The sequence below is a fragment of the Hemicordylus capensis genome, chromosome 5, assembly GCF_027244095.1.
Source record: "Hemicordylus capensis ecotype Gifberg chromosome 5, rHemCap1.1.pri, whole genome shotgun sequence".
NCBI classification, from domain to species: domain Eukaryota; kingdom Metazoa; phylum Chordata; class Lepidosauria; order Squamata; family Cordylidae; genus Hemicordylus; species Hemicordylus capensis.
This window is the reverse complement of record NC_069661.1, coordinates 214024746-214045033: the sequence shown is the minus strand read 5'-3', so window position 1 is coordinate 214045033 and position 20288 is coordinate 214024746. Positions and strand designations below refer to the sequence as shown.

Below are 20288 nucleotides of genomic sequence, written 5' to 3'. Positions count from 1 at the left end.
TTTGTTGGCCTACATAATGCAGTAGATTAGGCTTTTAGTTCTGTTTTCAGATTAAAAAAAAATCAAGGCTGAGATGTAGCAACTGTGTTTTGGATTAGTATAATGCAAGTTCAAGAACATTCTCCCCAGGGACTGCATTGGTTCATAAACCTTTAAATTTTGCAATTGAAGAATAAAAGAGTCCACGCCATTAGTGACTATACATAGGTGTTTTTCAAGTTTCTGAATGCAGGGGTTAACAAGCTTAGAGCAGTACACACAACTTAGAAACACTGGTTTCCCTGGAGACATACAGAAGCACACCTGCCTGGATATACTGAAGCATACCTGGAGATTTACAGAAGCTTGTAATCCTTCAACCTGAATGCAGCCCACCAGCCATGTTTTGTTGCCCAGGGTGGATGAAAATAGATTTTTAAAAAATGTTTCAGCTATAAGACATTTCTCTTTCAGAAAGAATGTTTTAAAATGAAATGTGAACTTAATAAAATATATAATATCCAAAAGCTGAATTTATAAGCCTCTTACAAAAGGGTGCTTTTCTCCGTAAATAAAACATCACTGTTGGTTACAATACAGTACAATAGTTCATGAACTTATATTATTGCCTGATGCTAAGAGGCTAGATGGACACTGCCCATAGCTGTCATTCACTGATCTATCTGGGCATCTTCTATGCCTATTTTATTCTTAGTAACTCCCTGATCTTTACAACTAGCTCAGAGTCAGTACTCTACTTATAAATGCTTATCAAAAAACTTAGACATTTGCCTTCCCTTTCACTGAGGGCACTGATCTGCTAAATAACTACTAACAGCCTTTGCTGCTGGTTTTGGGATAATTTATTTTTTGTGTGGCAAGGCAGGGAAATTTTATGATAAATTTATGGAGAATCCTCCGAGGTGGTATAAAACACAATTCAGTTTAAAATCAGTACATTTTATGATTAAAGTAACCAATTAGTATGCATTTATATTCAAGAAGGATCTAAATACAAATGAAAACAAAATTCAAACTAGCCTTTCCCCCCTTGAACTTGGTTTTTAACTGCTGGTGGCCTGCCATATGGGGCTGTGTTCAGCTTGGAGGGACTCAAGCTGTGCAACTAAAAGTTGCAAGGAGCTCAAACAAAACCCTCCTATTGGAACAGCCTGCATTTCATTGTATCATTTATTTATTTACTTATTTAAAATATTTATACTCCGCCCCTCCAGTGCACTACTGCTCAGGGCGGTTCACAACAATAAGATAGACACAGGTACAATAAAAGTAATAAACTTAACTAATTTTTTAAAAGGTCAGATTAAAAACCACAATCATAATTAGGTTCAAATTAAAACTGAAAATTATAAAAAGCTAAAGAACCTACCATGTTGGCATCTAAACATTACACAAATAATAAAATGATAATATAATATAACTGTGCCAAGTGCAAGCAACATTTGTACTGACTGCACAAGTTTTTAAAATAGAAATACTGGCTTATTGGTGGAATAAGGCACATTCATCACATGATATTATATTTGTTTCAAATGTAATAGTATTATGAACAATTTTTTTCTGGAGAATGGAGTAACAAGTTGTATGTGGATATGATATTTAAAAACACTTTAAAAAGTGATTTTTAAAAAGAATACCTTTCATTTCTTTCCCAAGCTGTCCATTCGTGATGGAATCAGTGAAACAGAGGCAATGAAGTATACACAAGCCATGTTCCTGCATGCCTATCACCTTTTTATCCCACATTTCTTCACATCTTTCCATCCCCTTTTCTCTTCTTTCACACCCTCTTCTGCCATTCCACCCCATCCCTTTCTTTTCCAGATTTAAACACAGGCTTCTATGAAATCTAAGGGCAAGGAGGTTCAGGAACAAAAGCTTTGAGGAATCCTAGTCTACATTTGAACACGCTGTGCAACTGGATTTGGTGGAAGAAGGTCCAAAGTATATTGAGTTTAAGAGTTTGTATTCGAGTCCAAGCAAAAAGAAGGTCATACAGCAGACTGGCCTCAGTACCAACCTCTAATGCTAGCACCAATTAAAACCCAAAAACCCCAAAAAACACTTGTTTAAGTTTGGGGAGGGCCCAGAACAGAACTGTGCCGCAGATCAAAGTTTCAAAAGTAAAACTTGGTGTGTGCATGACAGAAACTGGTATAAAGCGGTTTAAGACTTGTCCTGTTGCGGAGTTTGGGAAACAGTGTTATGCATGACAATGATGCAGTCCTGAATTAATATGTTTTGCCTGACAGGCACTCAGTACAGTTTAGAAATGAATGAGGTCAACTGAGAATGACCTCCTTTCTGAAACCTTAGGAGGAGAGGCTGTGGCCCAAGTATAAGAGTATGTGGGAAGCTTCCTACTTCTCTTGCTAAACCTGTTGTGTAGGCTTTGCTTACCAGGACTCCCAAAATGTTTTCTACCATGTAGAGGCCACCTCAGAACTTAAAAGCCTAGGTTATTACCCCAACAATTTTCCTAAAGGGATCACAATGTATATGCAGCACCTGGGTGTGATTTGGAAGATGGTAATCATGTCACAGCATTTCCATTTATGGAATGGAAAGATTAATCTACATTGGGCAACACCCATCTTTTTATAGTCTGCTTCACATGGGCCTTTGCCTGTACTAGCAATAAGACGTTATTTCCCTACTGCTGAACTATTTCCAAGTGGATAAACCTACTGGAAGAAAACTGGGTAAGACTCAAGTGGTAACCAGACAGTCTCAGCAGCATGCTAGAATGGTGGTTTTATAGTACAGGAGTATTTCTGAACCATACTGTGCTGCTGCAAGAAAAACAAGCTAGGACAATACCAAGGGCTCTTCTTCAAAGTCTTTGGGTGTTATGGACTTCAAACTACCACTGCAGGAAGATACCTAGAAAAGCCCAGGAAGAATAGGAGACCTATTAGAAGATTAACACACAACTTTATTGATGCAAAATTTGCAATGACAAAAGAGCTTTGGCTGGCTATTCTTTCAGAGAAAACACAGGAACAGCCAAAACTCATAATGAAAAACATCAGTCACAAAAAATTAAGGCTCCATTCTACAAAGGTATGGAGTGGAAGTTAAGGGGGATGAAATCCACATTTCCTTTCTCTGAGACACAGATACACCACTCTCCTCCCTTAGCAATATTAGCTACTGCTGAGGAAATGCCAATCGCCTCCAACATTTTATTCTATCTACTACTTTTCCCATCAATTTGCAAGGGCGTAAGAAGAAACCACCCCACTGCCCCCCTCAAACAAATTAACTGATTTCCAGCAGAAATGTAGTCCAAAGATATTTGAAGAACCCTTCCTATCTCCATCAGGTGCATCAGGGTGGAGATGGGATCACCTTTTCTTGAAGCCATACTTCTTTCGCTCGTAGAAGAGATCTGTTTTTGAGCTGCCCAGGTTGACAATCTTGGGACAGCCATCTCGCTGAAAAGAAATAGAAAGGTATGATTAACCCTAATGGGCATGTAACACTACACCATAGTTTGGACAGGGACAGAAAAAAGGTCAGTTCCCCTGATCCCTTCCTAATATACTGGCAGCCGCTATCTATGCCACCCTCCTGTTCTATTCCTCTGGCTCTAGTCAAGGAAAGGTCAGCGTGCCAGGTAGTATTCTCCTATGCATGCTTACTTGGAAGTAAATGCCACTGAACTTCCGAATACAGATCCTTAGAATTGTGCTGCAATTCATTTTTTTCTGCCAGAGACATCCACATTTTACATTCATACAAATGCATTACTGCTATTTGCAGTATGGTTGTTTGTTTGTTTTTCCGGGGGGGGGGGATTTGGGGTTTACAGTTGGGGATGGCCTGAGGGGAGAGGTGCAGTGACAAGGAACCAACAGGAAGGTCAGGGAATTTTTACAGAATGAAGTATCTGAGCTCCTTGCAAACCCACCCAAAACTTTCTGCAGATACATTTTCAGGCTTCTCTTAATTGTAAGGTCTTGAAATGTGCCACTGAAAAAATTAAAAGGAACCAAGAACTGAGCTCCTCAACAAGTCATGGAGTTGAACTTCTTAAGGAACTCCACTCTTGGCTCTTTTTTGAAACTGAACTGTGTGGTTGTTGGCAAATGGAATACAAACACTCTGAGAGGCAGAACTCTCTGGAACAAAAGAGATTCCAAGCCAGCACAACTGGGTCTCCATCACATTTTGCCATTGACAGAGATGAAAGAAGACCTGACAAGGTAAAGAAGCAGCAGCTATAGTTTCAGCTGCAAGCTATAAGCAAAAGCTTAACATACCTGGACACATAGACAAACATCTTGTCAGAGAGAATCTGGAAATGTATGTCTATGTACAAATATCACCAAATGTTAACTACTGGGTTCTTAATGCATCAAATGCCTGCTGCTAGTACGGCAGCTGCAGGGCTAAAAGGAGGACTGGGAAGGCAGAAGAGCATTTGCCTCTAGCTGCTGAATACATTCGAGTGGACTAAATGCAAGGCCTGCTGTTACCTCAGCAGATGCAATAATTCCCATACACTTTACTCCCCAAGAAATCAACCTATAGCTTCCCAATTCAAAACTATCTAATGTTTTAATTTCCAGTTAATGTTTTCTGGAGGGCACTTTCATTATTGTATTATTATTTACAGTATATTCCACTTTGGGTATGAAAAACAAAACAACACCTCAAAGCAGTTTACAGAGAAAAAAAAAATTAACAAAAAGCTGGCTTTCAACAGGCTCTAATCCCAAGCTACAATATTCCATAGTACTTCCCCTTCTAGGGACTTGGATAAAACTTTGCTTCCGACATAATCAAACTGTGGTGCATTTGCCTACCCACTCATAGGTCAGGGAAGTATCCAGTATGATACCACCACAACATAGGGCAAATAATCCTATACATTGTGGAAAAGAAAGGGAAAACTTGACATGAGGATACCTTTTTATGCAGCACCCCTGTGTTGCACATAGTATGCAGTTCCGCCATGAGATTATACTTAAAATGTCAAAAGTGCAGAATTGGCTGGACACAATTTGCTGCACATATGTAAACCAATCGCCACCGATTTAAATGGGGCTTACTCACAAGTAAGCACAGATAGGATTAATATATGAGATAAATCAATTGTATCCACAGGATTGCAGCCATAAGCTGCTTGGAAAGAACTTGAAGATAGAAGTACACTTCTAAAGAACTGGGCTGGGTGTGGCTGGTGCAGGATTCTATAGACGGATCTGAAATATGATTGGCCCTGTCTTGAAGCATGTGAGGACTGACAACCCATCACATGAGGATGCCCTCCCCATATCTCAGAAAAAGCATGGGCATAATGACATCAAGACCCAGGTATCCCAAGCTTCAGATGTTTACTTAGCGGACTGGGAGACAGTAGCCTTTAGGAATATATGATAACTGTTTGAGAGAAGAAGGCAATCCCCTGTACCAATCTTACATCCTTCTCTTGGATGGTGCATTCTTTACAGTAATAGGCATCAGAGACTCCAGGACCTCCACAGATCACACAGCGCCCTTGGTAAGAGCCATAGTTGCATTCGTCACATATCCGCACTAGTGTGCAGGGCCGCACATAAGAGTCACAGATCACGCACTTGCCATCACCTGCAAACACAGCACAAATGTCAGCTGAGATGTTGCTTTCACCATCCCAACAGAAAGAAAGGGCGCTATTCACTGGATTACCCACAAGAGTGGTGAGTCGGGGTGGGGGTGGGGGCTTGCTTTCAAGGTGGTATGTTTAGGATGGAATTTCCACCTATCCTAGACATAAATAGATTGGCTTAAGCTCTTTCTGGACTGCAGCCTAGAGCAACTGGCATTTGATGAAGCTAGCAACACCACAGTTATGGCTTATTTGGGGCAGCTTTTGGAAGATAGTTTCTTAGAGGAGGGAGGGGAATAAATAAACAACAATGAATGCAATAAGCACAGATGAACAACGTATCTTGCTAATATGAACAACCATTTTGAAAACTTTTATGTTCAATGTTCACTTTGGCTTTTCTAGCCTGGCTTTAGAAAACACTAAAACAACAACAGGTTTACACACTGTCAGCAAAGTCATGAACACAGTCGATAACTTTCAAGTTATGGAATAACATTCTACATGTAAGCAAATAGCCAACGGATGGAAATGACAAGCACTGCCAATCTGGACCATATCCAAGCCAGTGACCTAGAGACGAAAAGTTTCATATCCCATTACCAGTGCCCTGATCCATCTAATCTTTATTCCTACTAAGGACTTGTTTAACCTGCTCTTTATATAGTGAAGGGGCTTAAGCTGCTTCTTTTAGCACTTGAACAAATTCCTAGTGTACTCTTAAGATACCCTCCTGGGCAGAAACAATACCTCTTCTCATAGTTCTCACCAGTACTGTTCTAGGAAACGCTGGTTTCCAACAGAAAAGCTAATTCCCTTTGAAAACTGTGCGGCAAGAAGCAGTCAGTCCTGGGTGAGAAAGTGAGTTGCAGCACCTTCCACTGGCCACTACAGTTGCCTTTCATTGAGCTGGAAAAGCCCCCATCTCCAGTCTAGGAAAAGACTGATGGTGCTACTGCAGCAGCTTGTTCTGTTTGTCCGGGCCCTTGAAGGCTAGGCAGCAGATGCTTACTCTAAAAGCAACATTGTGCTTTTTTCTTGAATTTGAAGGTATACAGGACACTACTAGAACAATATTTTCCAAGTCTTTTAAGGTTGAAATAAAGCCTCAATGCTTTCCCCAGTTTTAGAACAGAGCACTATTGGTGCTAGTGCACCAATTCCTGCTGGCCTTTTAAAGGGCCTGTACCGTACATTGTATCAAGCGGTTGTTGACAGTCTCTCAGAAGGGGTTCCTTCTGGCTGGGAAAAACAGCTGCTTTACCACTGCAGCAATACATATACACCAGCTTTAAGAGACCCCAAAACTCTAGAAGGGCATGAAATCACATGGGAGAGGGGAGTCAGAGAGAGGGCTGGCAGCTTTTGACCTATTTTGCAATCCGTTCATCTCTCTCATATTCCCACCTTTCCTAGAACTTCCTCCCTAATTTCTGTCTCCTCTTTCTTATAAAGTGTGCACCATCAGTTTACTTTTGGATCATGTGAACTGAGGGATTTGGAATTGTTTGAATTTTCTCATTCTGTCTTCCTTTGTGTTGTGCTTTCCTTTTATACTGTAAGCTGTTTTGATAGGGTCTCTGTTTCGTGTTCATTTCTTGTATGTTATAGCTCCATGCACTTAAAAAGTAATATACAATCATCAGCGTCATCTAGTTAGCAATGTCTGCTAATTTAGGTGAAAAGTTAGAGCTTCTCAAGTTTATGACAAGTCTCTGATTAACTTCAGTGCAATTAAAACTTTGACCTCATAAGCATAAAGAGAGAGACTAACTAGACCATATATGAATTGTGCAGATGTGAGCACCAATCTTTGCCTCTTTTCAAACAATCAAATTAAAATATAAACATGGAAAGTGACTCTAAGTTACGTTACACAGTATAATGAACTGAATTACATGATTTTATTCTAATTTTAGAAAACAATTGTTACTAAACTCAGATTTTTATTTTTAAATCAGCAGAACAGCTGGAAGGTCCTTCCCAATCTTGGCATGATAATCATAGAAGATATACCACATGTAAGACATTTATACTCACATTTTTCACAAAGTCGTCCAATAGCTGCAACAGTTAAAGGAGAAAAATTAGTGATAGTACTTAGCATTCATATAGAAATTCAGAGCACACAAAACATTTCATATACATTATCTCCATTATTGTTAGGACAACCCTTCAAAAGTAGGTCAGTGCTGTTATCTCTATATTCATGGGGGAGCTGCAGATGCTAAGAGAATACTGACTTTTACAGGCAAGTAGAATTTAAAAATAAATGTTTAATAAAGACTTAACTTTTGATACTCCAGAAACAGATATCAACCTGACAGTTTCTTACAGTGTAATCCTAACCATGTATACACAGAAGTGAATCCCATTGATTTCACTCAGCAAGCAGGTAGGTAGACTGGTAGATTAGGGGTTTTATGGGGCAGCGGCAGCTAGACTATATGGCACCAAACACTGCAGGATGTCACCTCAAATCTTCCATTCTTTCCCACAGTGGGACTTGTTTCCAAGTGCGTACACTTAAGATTGCTGCCTTAGGCATACACTGTATATGCTGGAAGGACTAAACCCAAAGCAAACAGTATTTTAACTTTCCCCTCCCTGCCTAATGTGCACTTGCCAAGATTAGGCCTTGTTGCTTCCAAAGTGGCATTAATTAAGAACAATTTAATACTCCCTTTGAAGCCATGTCACAGAATGCCACTATGATGTGGATACAATAGCAAAGCTTTATGTTCTGTGTATGTCACAGGTTGGCAATGACACCAAGTCACGCAATAGGCTACGTAAATCTACAGCACAATTGCCAAGTATACAGGAGAGGGCAGGAGGCCAAAAACTGGTAGCTTTTGTGGCCAATAAGATTTTCTTTAAAAATCCTTGTTACTAAAGCAGCAAGCAACTCAATACATTTCTTATAGCCAAAAATGCTTACCCTCTTGCACTAAGCTACTGAAGATACAAGATCAGTTTAAAAAAAAATGAAAAGGGGAATACATGCTGCAAGTTTATTTTTCTGTGTGTGAACATTATCAGGAATATTAGCAAGCCCCGAGAAGAACGTTAAATGCTATTACCTCAAAAGGCAGTTTATTTGGGGTGTGCATGGACTGGTTCACGGTTGAACTGGTCCACCACAAACCAGGCGGTTAAAGTGGTTCAATTGTGAACCACTCCAAACCGGTTTGAGCTGGTTCATCAGTTCAACCAGCCCAGCTGGTCGGTCTGACAAACCAGTTTGCGGCACTGCTCCCTCTGACAGGGATTCCCAGATGTTGTTGACTACAACTCCCAGCATCCCCAGCTGCATTAGCCTTTGGCTGGAAATTATGGGAGTTGTAGTCAACAACACCTGGGAATCCCTGTTAGAGGGAACACACTGGTTCGTGGAGCAGCAGTTTGGTCCAAATTTGGACCAAACCACCACCCATGGTCAGTGCACACCCCTACAGTTTATTCCTGTACAATCACTTGATTTGTATACGAACACATGAAGCGTCCCTGTTGTCTTACAGTTTAGTGGAACACTTGATATATCTTAGCAATAGCAATAGCACTTACATTTATATACTGCTCTATAGCCGGAACTCTCTAAGCGGTTTACAATGATTTTAGCATATTGCTCCCAACATTCTGGGTACTCATTTTACCGACCTCGGAAGGATGGAAGGCTGAGTCAACCTTATCTTAAGCAAGAACTAGCCCTGTTCAGGCATTATAGGCTATAATGTGGTGACACTATACTTACAGTGAGGATATTCACATGTGTGTGCAAAGCTGGGCTAAGGGACCCCAGCCCGGTTTGGCATGTGCATGTGTACCGCCGAAGTTGGGCCCAATTCTGGCGGCACCACAATGGCAAACCTGCCTATAAAGCCTCTCTTTAAAATGAGGTTAAGGCTCCCTTAACCTCGTTTTTATGATTGTCTGTCAGCTGCGACTGGAAGCAGTTGCGGCTAACAGACTCAGAGAGAGAGGGATCCCCACAAGGCACTGCACACTCATGCGATGCATTACTGGAGCTCTGGTGGGATGGGGCAGCATGTCCCAGCACCCCGACCGTTGGAGCTGCTGGCAGCAGCTGGTGCTCATCTGGGCGGGTGATCCACCATGAGAAAGGGCTCAGTGTCTCCAAGTGTGTGCCGAGAGACCCCAGCATTCTGATCATGGGGAAATGAGTACAACATGCTGTAAGTGTGAAGAACCAGGGACTGGGATCTTAATGTGCATCATGGCAGGGCCAGGGCTTGTTGGTGTACCCTCATAGGCACTGCACAGGAATACAGCATCCCCACTGACCTGAAAAAGTACTGCTCTGTTTGAACAGGGCTACTGTGTACTCTGGAGCTGCTTCTCCAAACTCGTGGGCAGAGATCTTTCTCAGACTCGCTAGCAGCGATTTTTTTAAACTGGAGGTGTCAGGGGCTAGATGGTAGACCTTGTGCACACAAATTATATGCTACTACTGTACAGCAATATTATTATTTATTTATTTAACATATAGAACTTACAATCCAAACACCCAAAATTTACATCTCTGTAAGCAATATTCAAATGCTTTCATTTACCAGTTACAAGGATGCAGCAAGCTTGTCTTTCATTTGCTATTTAGAACTACCTATTTTATGACACCTGCAAGGTTGACAAAAACTGAATTTCAACAGAGTAGTATTTGTCAGTGAGAAAAATCTGTTCTGGGCCTCAGAGATGCAGTGATGTGGAATATGGCAGTATACTTTAGTATTTCAGGAATTTCTCATATCTTTGTCAAAAACTAAACAAAAGTACCCCTGGGGAGGCAGGTGGATTTGGACTAGGGCCATAATGTGTGTGGGGTGGGTGGATTAAAGCTTTATCCCCAAATCAATGTCCTGATACATTTTTTCCCATCCCCATACCGCTGTGAGGCATGGAAAGAAATACACATGGATGCCTGTATCTTTTTCCTCCAAGGAGAAGAGCATCTTTGGGGAGGGGGAGATTTGCTTTGGGGAGATGATTTGGGAGCAAAGGGAAACTCTTGTACTGTACACTTGCACTCCAAATTGGGCAGGCCTTGTGGCTAATTTTTTTTTGGGGGGGGGGAAGACATGGGGACCTCTAACCACATTACTCCAAGGTAAGCTCTCAAGTTTGGTCCTTATACCTAGGACATGCCCAGATCTAATTCCCATCAGAAGAGACCTGCTGAATAAAACAAAAGTCTATCTGGTCCACAACAGTGGCCAGCCATACCACTGAGAAGTTTATAAGCAGTAGATGAATCCAGCAGCCCTTTCTTGTTGTTCGCCCTATCCGCAGCAACTGCTATTCAGTAGTAGGTATATAAGAAGCTGCCTTATAAAGAGTCAGACTGCTGGTCTACAAAGTTCAGTCCTGTCTACTACTGGCAGTAGCTCCGCGGGGTTTCAAATAAGTTCTTCCTAGCATTGCCTGGAGAGGTCAGGGATTGAACGTGGGGTCTTCTGCATGCAAAGCAGGTGCTCTGCCACTCAGCTACTGCCCTGTCTCTGCTTCCGAACATGGAGGTTCCATTTAGCCGGCGTGCCCAAAAGCCGCCAAGAGGTCTATCCTTCATTAATGTAAAGCTACCTAAGCCAGTGGCTATCACGACATCTTGTGGCAGCGAGTTCCACAGCCAAGTATGCAAGGCATGCGCAGATACTTCCTCCAGTCTAGCCTGAATCTGCCGCCAACCAATTTCATTGGCCGACTTTGGTATTAGACGACAGGAAGGCTACATTTCTTCGATCGACCTTCTCCACCCCGTGTATCGTTTTACAAATCTCCATTCTCCACCCTGTCCGACGACCACTTCGCTGAAGACGGGGGCTCCCAGCACACGCCTCTCTTGCTCCTCCCGCTTGGAAGATTAACTCGCCCAACACGTGCAAACCACCCCGGAAAGGAAGCCGAAGATGGGAAGGGTGTGTGTGTAAGATCGGTGCCTGCTCACCCACTCCCGCCTGTTTGCGGCAGAAGATCAGATCCGGATGGTGCTTGGCCATTCCGCAAACGCCTCGCCTCGCCTCGCCCCGGTGCTGCTGCTGCCGCCGTTGGTGCCTCTTCGCCCCCACTCCCCCGACTTTAGGTCCTGGCCGAGGAGGAGGAGGCCCTCCACACAAACTGGATTTGACCACAAGGGTCACGCCAGGCCAAGGGACAACTCGTCAAGAAATGACTTGTTTCATGCAAACTAAATATTTAAAATACTTCAACAAAGAAAAAGGAACAGGTGATGGTAGGGAGGAGGGTCGCGCTGTTACTGGCTGGTATACCCTCCTTCTAGGACCTGACAAAAGCCCGCTTCACTCAGCCTTCGTCATTGGTGCAGCAGACGTGGGAGAAAAAACGGCTTCCGGATGCCACCGGAAGAACGCTCTTTTCACGTGCTTGCGCCAAAGGATAATCTAGACTCACAGAGGCTTCCGAGCTCTTTTCTATTTTTTCCTTTCCCTCCCTCCCGGGACAGGAGTGTGAATTACGCTTCTTTTAGAGAACCACGGAGAATTGTCTTCCCAGAATGATCAAGGAGACTGGGTCAGGATTGAAGTGCAGCTGTGATTGGGCTGCAGCCTAACCTGCAATCAGGCAGAGCCATCCTTAGACAGTGGGGTGCAGGGGGTCCAGCTCAAATTAGCCAGTGTGCGGGAACCCTTTTCAGCTAATTTAGTGGCGGCAACAACTGCGCAGTCGCCTCCAAAGAGAGAGGCCTTGGGTGGTCGTCTTGCTTGCCCAGCCTGAAATATATTAATAGGCTACATTGCAAAACCGTCATAAGCCACAGCATTTCTCTAATTTTAAAATGCTTAAAAACTGAAACACATCAAATCGTTTAAATGAAATAATGGATAATGAATTAGAAAGAATATGAATTCCCATCTTTGTGTTTGTGGGGACAGGGGGACATGTGGCAGCATAATGTAGTGGTTAGAGTGTTGGCCTAGAACCGGGAAGACCTGAGTTCGAATTCAACCATGAAAATCACTGAGTGACTCTGGGCCAGTCATGTATCTAGGCCAGCCTAACCTACTTCACACGGTTGTTGTGAGGATGAAAATAACTATGTACACCGCTCTGAGCTCCTCGGAGGAAAAGCAGGATATAACTTAAAATTAAGCAAATAAACAATTTTATTTGTTCCCACTAAAAACCTGGCGTTCTCCACCGTTTCCGAAGGGCAGCTTTGACTTCCGCGCCCTGGGGAAGCGGAAAAATATACTTCCAAAAGGGGGGAAGTTCTATCTCTCTAGTCTACTCTAGACCATAGGCATTGCCACTCTGCCCGTTTCCTTTCTCTACGAAGGAGGCGGCCTCACTGAGAGAGACTCGACCCCGAGTGCGGCATAGGCTCCGCCTACCGTGGCGCGCCCTTTAAAAGCAGGGCGTGACGTTCTCGCTTAGCGACTTCATCTTTGTCAGTGAACAAAATGGCGCCGTACTGTGTCCTGGTCGGTCGGTTACAGGTGAGCCCAGTGGCCGCAGGTTCCGTTGTTGAAACAAATAAGTGGTGACCGAGCGCGGCTCGCAGGTTGCGAGCTGGGGGCTGAAGACCCGCGAGTGCTTCACTGTTTCTGGGTCTCCTTATCGCCTTCCCTCTCTGTAGGTCAATGCGTCCCCCACGCTTACTGTTGCTCCCTGGAAACCGGGACTGGGAATCGACTGACGGGGAGGTTGGGAAGCCTTGCTCGGTCTTTCCCGCCCGAGCCGTTCAAGGTTTCGTTCTCTTTTCCGGGCTGGCATGCTGCCTGGCAGCCCCCGCCCCCCACCCCAAGGTGAGGGCAAGGTGACTTGCTGCTCGGTGCTCTCGCTCGCAGCAGCGTGAGTCTACATAGGTAGAGCTTGAAGGGCAGCCGCTGCAGTCGTGTTTGCGGTTGATCGGGCATCGTATTTTATTTCGTTCTTGCACGGGGGCGATCAATCTCCTGTTCAGGTGGCTCTGTGCAAGACTACCTCAGCACTCACCCCAGCTTTTATTAAGTCGGGTTGCTTATGAATGTATATGCGCTACTGAAATAAAACTCTTTCTATCCTAGTTAATCGCTGCTTTGCTGTTCTCAATCTTACAGATCTTTCCTCCCATACTATCAAGTATTCATTCTTGCTTGAGGACTTTCACCCTTTATCCATAGACATGCTTATATTATACTTGCTGTATAAGAGTGTCTGTGATATTCTGCTTTGCACTACCTAATTGCTATACAAAGTAGGTGGACTAGAAACTAGGCAATATCTAGGCTGTCTATTTTATTTCTCTATTATTAAACTTGCATAATGCTTTCCATAAATATCTTGGTGGTTAATAACTGAAATACTAAATATGAAAAGCAATGATAAAATCCATTACAAACACAAAACCATAAAACCAAGATCCCAAAAGCTGCACCAGTATCAGAAATGGCACCATTGCTGTTAGTCATGACTAAGCACCATTGAAATAAATGAGATAAGTTAGTCAAGAGTAACAAGTCAGGATGGTGCCCCGGTTCTCCTTGCTCCTTGAGTGTATCTGATATCCATTTAATTTCCAAACTCTGAGAACAGTGTAGGCATGGCTTAGCATATCGGTTGGGTGCGGGGTGGGGAAATGAGGATTTCCTGAATATGTTTATTTTTCCAGTGATTATAACTTCAGTACTATGACATGTTTCAGTTTCATAAAGATTTCTTGTTAGGTTTTTAGCTGTAATTATCACTGAGCTATCCCAGTTAGCTTAATCCTGTTGGAAAGCCTCTACCTCAGAACCGAATCAAATCACTTTATTGCAGTCAGTGAACAGCTCGATGGAGGATACAGAATATCATACTTTTAAAAATAGTACATTACATGAGCTAATACACACAAAGCTACTGAAATCTTGTCCATTGTCATTATTTACTAGGAGTGTCCATAGCTAATTGTTTTGTGACTTACATGCAGCAGCACAGAATTTAGCAGCAGATAAGAACATAAGAACAACCCTGCTGGATTGGGCCCAAGGCTCATCTAGTCCAGCATCCTGTTTCACACAGTGGTCCACCAGATGCCACTGGAAGCCCATCTTCTCTTTAAAACGGTGCTGCAGTGGAAACACATTCTCAGCTCTATCAGGTGGATAGCACTGATGCCATCCATAGAGATCTCTATCATTGGCGCCTAATCTAGTGTTAGTCTCCTCCTAAAATTATGTGGGCCTTAGGATAGGAGTAATTGATTTGAGTTATACATTCCTCCAGTTCCTTCCATGTAGCTTTGATGCAGGCATTATTGTGCTGAGGAGGGACATCTACATTAATTCATGGAAAAGCATGTTGTATAAATTTAATAATTACTCCCATGACCAACTGGCCACAGGACGGCAACTTAATTTTCATGGTCTGTAAAGAGGTGGAAATAGACTCCCTAAGCCCCCACTTGATCTGTTCCCTCCACCCCTTACTTGGTATTGCTCTTATAGACAATGCACTAAAACCATTGAGCTCAATATCTTGGGCGGCCCACATCGCCTGCACAAATATGATAGCAAACTTAAAGATAAAACTAATAAAGGAGTAATTCCTGAATCACAGTCATCTAGCCAGTCACATTCCAAGAGACAAAGGTTATAACACTATCAAGTGCATAGTGCCAATCATAGTTTTGCAGGGGAGCTTCCTGCTTCAGGGGGCCTTGCTCCAACTCATTGCTGGGGGAACACTGTGTATTAGGTAGTCCAGAGTCCATTGGGGATAAAAAGCAATCTTGAGACCCACTTCGTTTGGCAACCCTACTGACAACTCCCCTGATGATCCTAACCACACATTATCTTCTAGGTTTATTTGGGCAAATTGTGTCACTGTCATGTAACATTCTTCCTGGGGCCAGCAGCCAGGGTCCTTTATGACTGGATATATCCAAAAGAGAATCAATATACCTCTGTACCACATGGGAATCCACATGGGGGGAATTCACCCCTTGGAGATCAGATAGCAACTGCATGCTTCCTGTCTCCATTATGATCTGGGATGTATCCTGAACATTGTCATTTAAATCAGTTAGCTCCAGTGGTTCAGTAGGGCTTGAATCTGGTGCTTTGGCCACTCGCTTGTTGGGGGATGTGCATAATCTCTTTTTTGAGCCCATGTTGTCCTTTTACTAATTAATCGACTTACAGTTCTAGATGACTTTTTAAAAAACAAAGAAAACCACAAAATGTTCCTCAAAAATAGCCCTAGTAACTTACTTCTAGCAACTTGAGGCCATTTCTTTCACCACAGTCTATCATACTCGCTACAGTTGTGCACAAATCAGTTTGGCACATTCAGTAGGGATATGCTGAATCGATTTGGTGTGGCCCGTCGAATCATTTTGGAGGGGTGGGGAGCGGTACCTTTAAGCGTAAGTAAAGCTGGTCATTACCTGCTTCTCTGCCGCCCCGCTACTTTTCCAGCCGTGGCACTGCACTGCTCAGAAGTCTGTGCACAGCTGCGGAGCTTCACCAAGTAGTGAAACGAATTGCCAAATCGATTTGTGTACATCCCTACTGACTGTGGGGAGTGTGATAGACTGTGATTAAAGAGGTGGTCTCAAGTTGCCAGAAGTTACTAGGGCTTGATCAACTAAACTCTTATAGGCTCTAAGGAATTCGTGAATATCCTTGAGAAACATGTGTGTAACGTGTTCCTTTGATCAATCCCTTATTTCAGTGTAAAAGAGTATTACAAGAACAATTTTTATTGGCAGCTATTTTCCTTGATCTGCTGCAGATTCTTCATTACAGCAAAAATGCTGCTTCTGCTTATTCTCAGATTCCTTCCTCCTTTGAGTATGAACTCTTGTACACTACTGCATAGACCAGCCAATTGGATACAATTATTTCTGTAAAAGCACATAGGATATTTCATGGGTAGCATTGCTTTGCTTGTTGAACTGGGTATGCAAAAGAATTAACCATCTGTATTGAAGCTACAAGTCATCCCACTGAAACATCTCAGGAGTACAACATATCATATTTTAGTGCCTGTATCCCTTTATATTTGCATAGAAATACAAGACATATTGAGCTTTTCTAAATTCCACATAGGCTGGTAGATTTCAAGTTTTAGAAAGTCTGATTCATTATTAGTCTAAGATGTCTCCTTTTCTCAGTGTTGGTGTGCAGTGCCCTGAGATTTTCAAGGCAGAGGGAAATAAGCAATGAAGTTTTGACCTTGATCAGATTGAAACTGAAAGCTGTTTAAAAAGGACTTTGCTGTCACATGAGGACACAAGATTGCTTAATTGTATGTTCCAGCTGTATATTAAACCCAGTCCTGGACTTTAAGTAGGAAACTTTGTCAGCAGTAGTAATTTCTTACTGATGTGTGGTGCCAGCACAAATGAAAAAATGTCTAATCTTCTACTGTGACCAGAGAAGATGCGTAACCTTTTCCTGAAACCATCTAACCAGTGTGTATTTGATATATATCCCACTCTATCCCATAAACTCAGTATGATTTGCAGTAATTTTACAGGTGAAACTCGGAAAATTAGAATATCGTGCAAAAGTCCATTAATTTAAGTAATGCAAATTAAAAGGTGAAACTAATATATGAGACAGACGCATTACATGCAAAGCGAGATAAGTCAAGCCTTAATTTGTTATAATTGTAATGATCATGGCGTACAGCTCATGAAAACCCCAAATGCACAATCTCAGAAAATTAGAATATTACATGGAACCAATAAGACAAGGATTGAAGAATAGAACAATATTGGACCTCTGAAAAGTATACAGTGTACTGTGCTTGATTGACCAGCAAACTCGCCTGACCTGACCCCATAGAGAATCTATGGGGCATTGCCAAGAGAAGGATGAGAGACATGAGACCAAACAATGCAGAATTGCTGAAGGCCGCTAATGAAGCATCGTGGTCTTCCATAATACCTCATCAGTGCCACAGGCTGATAGCATCCATGCCACGCCGCATTGAGGCAGTAATTGCTGCAAAAGGGTCCCAAACCAAGTACTGAATACATATGCATGCTTATACTTTTCAGAGGTCCGATATTGTTCTATTCTTCAATCCTTGTCTTCTTGGTTCCATGTAATATTCTAATTTTCTGAGATTGTGGATTTGGGGTTTTCATGAGCTGTACGCCATGATCATCACAATTATAACAAATTAAGGCTTGACTTATCTCGCTTTGCATGTAATGCGTCTGTCTCATATATCAGTTTCACCTTTTAATTTCCATTACTGAAATTAATGGACTTTTGCACAATATTCTAATTTTCTGAGTTTCACCTGTATATAGTCTTGTCCCCAAGGGGCTCATAACAGTATTTGAAATATTTATTGTATCCTTCCAAGGACTTCAGAGTAGTACTTCATCGTTGTAACAACATGGTAGTATAGGATAGGCTGAGGGTTTCTGAATTGTTAAAGTCCACCTAGTGAGCCTAGCCTAATGCATCTATTCTGATGAGAAATGTGTGATTTTAAGGCTCAGGAAACCCACTAGCCTACTTGTCTGTGATGAGTGAAATATGATGCCTGACGAGCGAAAAAAATCCTGACAAGTAATGTACCAACATAGCTTAACAAGTAAAAAAAAAATTGTCTGGCTGGTGAACAGAGCCAACATTTCTTGGCCCCTGATGACTTTTGTGTGGTCAGCACATGCAGCAGAAAGGGGGTGGAATTGTACAATAGAGTATAATCTTTCAGGATCTATGCAAGATATTGCTCCTAAGGGTTTCTGTTTGCTTGATAGGGCCATTGGAGGGGGTTCTGCTCGATATGCCAACAATGAGGGAGGTGCGACTTGTCATGCATGTGGGGCAGGGCCTTCTCGTTTATTGTCCCCAGACTTTGGAATGCTTTCCCAGTGTCATCTGCTCCTCAGTCTCCATCACAGTTTTTAGAAAACAAGTGAACTTGGCTTTTTACCCAGGTTTTTTTTATGATTGTTCTCGTTGCTGCTGCTCTGTACTTCATGGTCTAATTGTGTATGTTTTTTAAACTTAGATTTGTATTTTTATATTCCAATTTAATATTTTTATTGTGTAACTCATAGCTCTATATTGTGCTAAATGTTTTGTAAACCGCCGAGATTGTTTTAATGAAAGGTGGTATAAAAATCTAACAATAAATTAAAAAATAATAATTTTATCCTACATTAAGAAAATCCTGCAAGGGGGAGGAAAAACCTAGCATGAGAGGAGTAGCCTGGGTTAGAACCTTTCTCCCTGATGTGCTAGATTTATTTTATTTGCAGGAACCCTTTTTTGTTCTGCCCCTGCCTGCAGACTGTGGTAAGGTAATTTTTCCTACCACCTTCCTGCATAAGCCAGGCCTTTGTTGTAGTTTTTGAAGTGTGGACTTTGGCAAGGATTGATTTGGTGAATACTGAATGGAAAAGAGATGTTGTAGGGCTCAGCGAGGAGTTCAGATGTGCTGCGATCTAGAGGTGTCTTTGAAAGTAGATATGTAATAGTGATATTTTCAGCCTACTCACAAATGTAAATAATGCTTAATCTCCAGAAGATCATTGGACGCAATGGTTCTTCCATTGCCAGTGTCTGGTAAAGGTTAATGTAGTTTATCTGGTGTGACATCTGTGGCTACAGGTACTTCCAGTCTTGTGTTTTGTAGGATCGTGCTCTCCTTGAAAACAGTGATGGTCACAGCTAAGCTTTCTCTTGTTCATTTTCTTCCAGCAAGCCTTGAGTAAAGGTGTTCGGAGGTACCATGCCACTCCTGTCCTGTGCCAGCGGGCCAAAGTGGCCATGAGCCAGTTTGAGCCCCAAGAATACGTAAACTATGAGAAGCTTGAGAAAAACATTAACATTGTCCGGAAAAGGTAAGAATAATGCTTGAAGAATCTGTAGCTCTTGCCACATAGGAAGATACGGTTTTCAAAGGGCTGTTATGCAGAACTAGTTAGGAAGACAGTAAACTAAACTTGTACACTAGATCTCGTAATGATGGAGGAATACAGAGTATTACTGAAAATATTTTCACTGAAATATCATCCATTCACCACATGGAATGGATGTGGTAGAAGAAAGCTGAGATGAAGCTTTTGACTTGGGCTTGATTGGTACTTCTAAGAATTTTTGGCACTCGTTTTATGATTTGATTTTTTGTTTTATGTGCTGGTGCTCTAGCAGGTCAATGAAAAGGTGGCTTGTTGTTACGGTAGCTCTGAGGAGACCGGATATAGCTTGACAGTTCTGAGAGCTATTTTTGTTTCTCCTAAAGTTGGCTCTTGTGTTAGCCAATCTGAACATGAAAATACTTGTATTAATTGATTCCTCCAGGGTAATCCCTGGAAAGGAACTATTAGGAAGCACAAAGAGAAGAAGGAAAATTTGTCCGTGAACACACTCACTCTCTCCCCCTCCCCCCTTTCTCCCCCCCTCCCCCAAGATTTGAGATGCACTTCTTAGGTAATCCACACTATAGAGTCCTCTTCTTCATATAATTCCAATTTCTCCCCTCCTTAATCAAGGAATATTGGAATGGAAGGTAACCTTGCTTGCCTGTCTTTAAGTCTGTAACCTCTAAACATTCCCAACAATAAGTTGTAGAGTCCATGATCTCATAGATCTTCTTCTGAAAACAGCCAAGGACTATTCTGAACTATCTGAGATTTAACCCAAAGTAGAAGGTACCTGGTGTGAGTGGAAAAGTCCAACAGTTGAATTTTTAAAAAGGGGAAATCTCTCAAATAAGGATTAAA

The 20288-nt window shown here is 42.2% G+C and overlaps 2 protein-coding genes across 3 annotated transcripts in view; one reads left to right on the top strand and one right to left on the bottom strand.

The window, feature by feature from the left end:
- Positions 1-194: 194 nt before the first annotated feature.
- On the bottom strand, positions 195-11948 carry PHF5A (PHD finger protein 5A). Of its 2 annotated transcripts, XM_053253535.1 has the most exons (5): positions 11559-11948; positions 7637-7660; positions 5429-5595; positions 3352-3437; positions 195-2883 (listed from the first exon to the last, which is right to left on the bottom strand). In XM_053253535.1, the coding sequence occupies exons 1-5, from the start codon at positions 11608-11610 to the stop codon at positions 2859-2861; spliced, it is 354 nt and encodes a 117-aa protein (XP_053109510.1). In that variant the 5' UTR covers positions 11611-11948; the 3' UTR covers positions 195-2858. The 2 variants fall into 2 exon arrangements, with proteins under 2 accessions (XP_053109510.1, XP_053109511.1); XM_053253536.1 differs by lacking the exon at positions 195-2883 and having other exon boundaries at positions 2915-3437; positions 11559-11940.
- A 965-nt stretch (positions 11949-12913) lies between these two features.
- Positions 12914-20288, top strand: part of ACO2 (aconitase 2) — a 42271-nt gene continuing 34896 nt past the window's right edge. The window contains exons 1-2 of the mRNA XM_053253534.1: positions 12914-13068; positions 19264-19406. Of these exons, the coding sequence (XP_053109509.1) occupies positions 13033-13068; positions 19264-19406 (179 nt within the window). The 5' untranslated portion in view covers positions 12914-13032. The remainder of the gene's footprint in view (positions 13069-19263; positions 19407-20288) is intronic.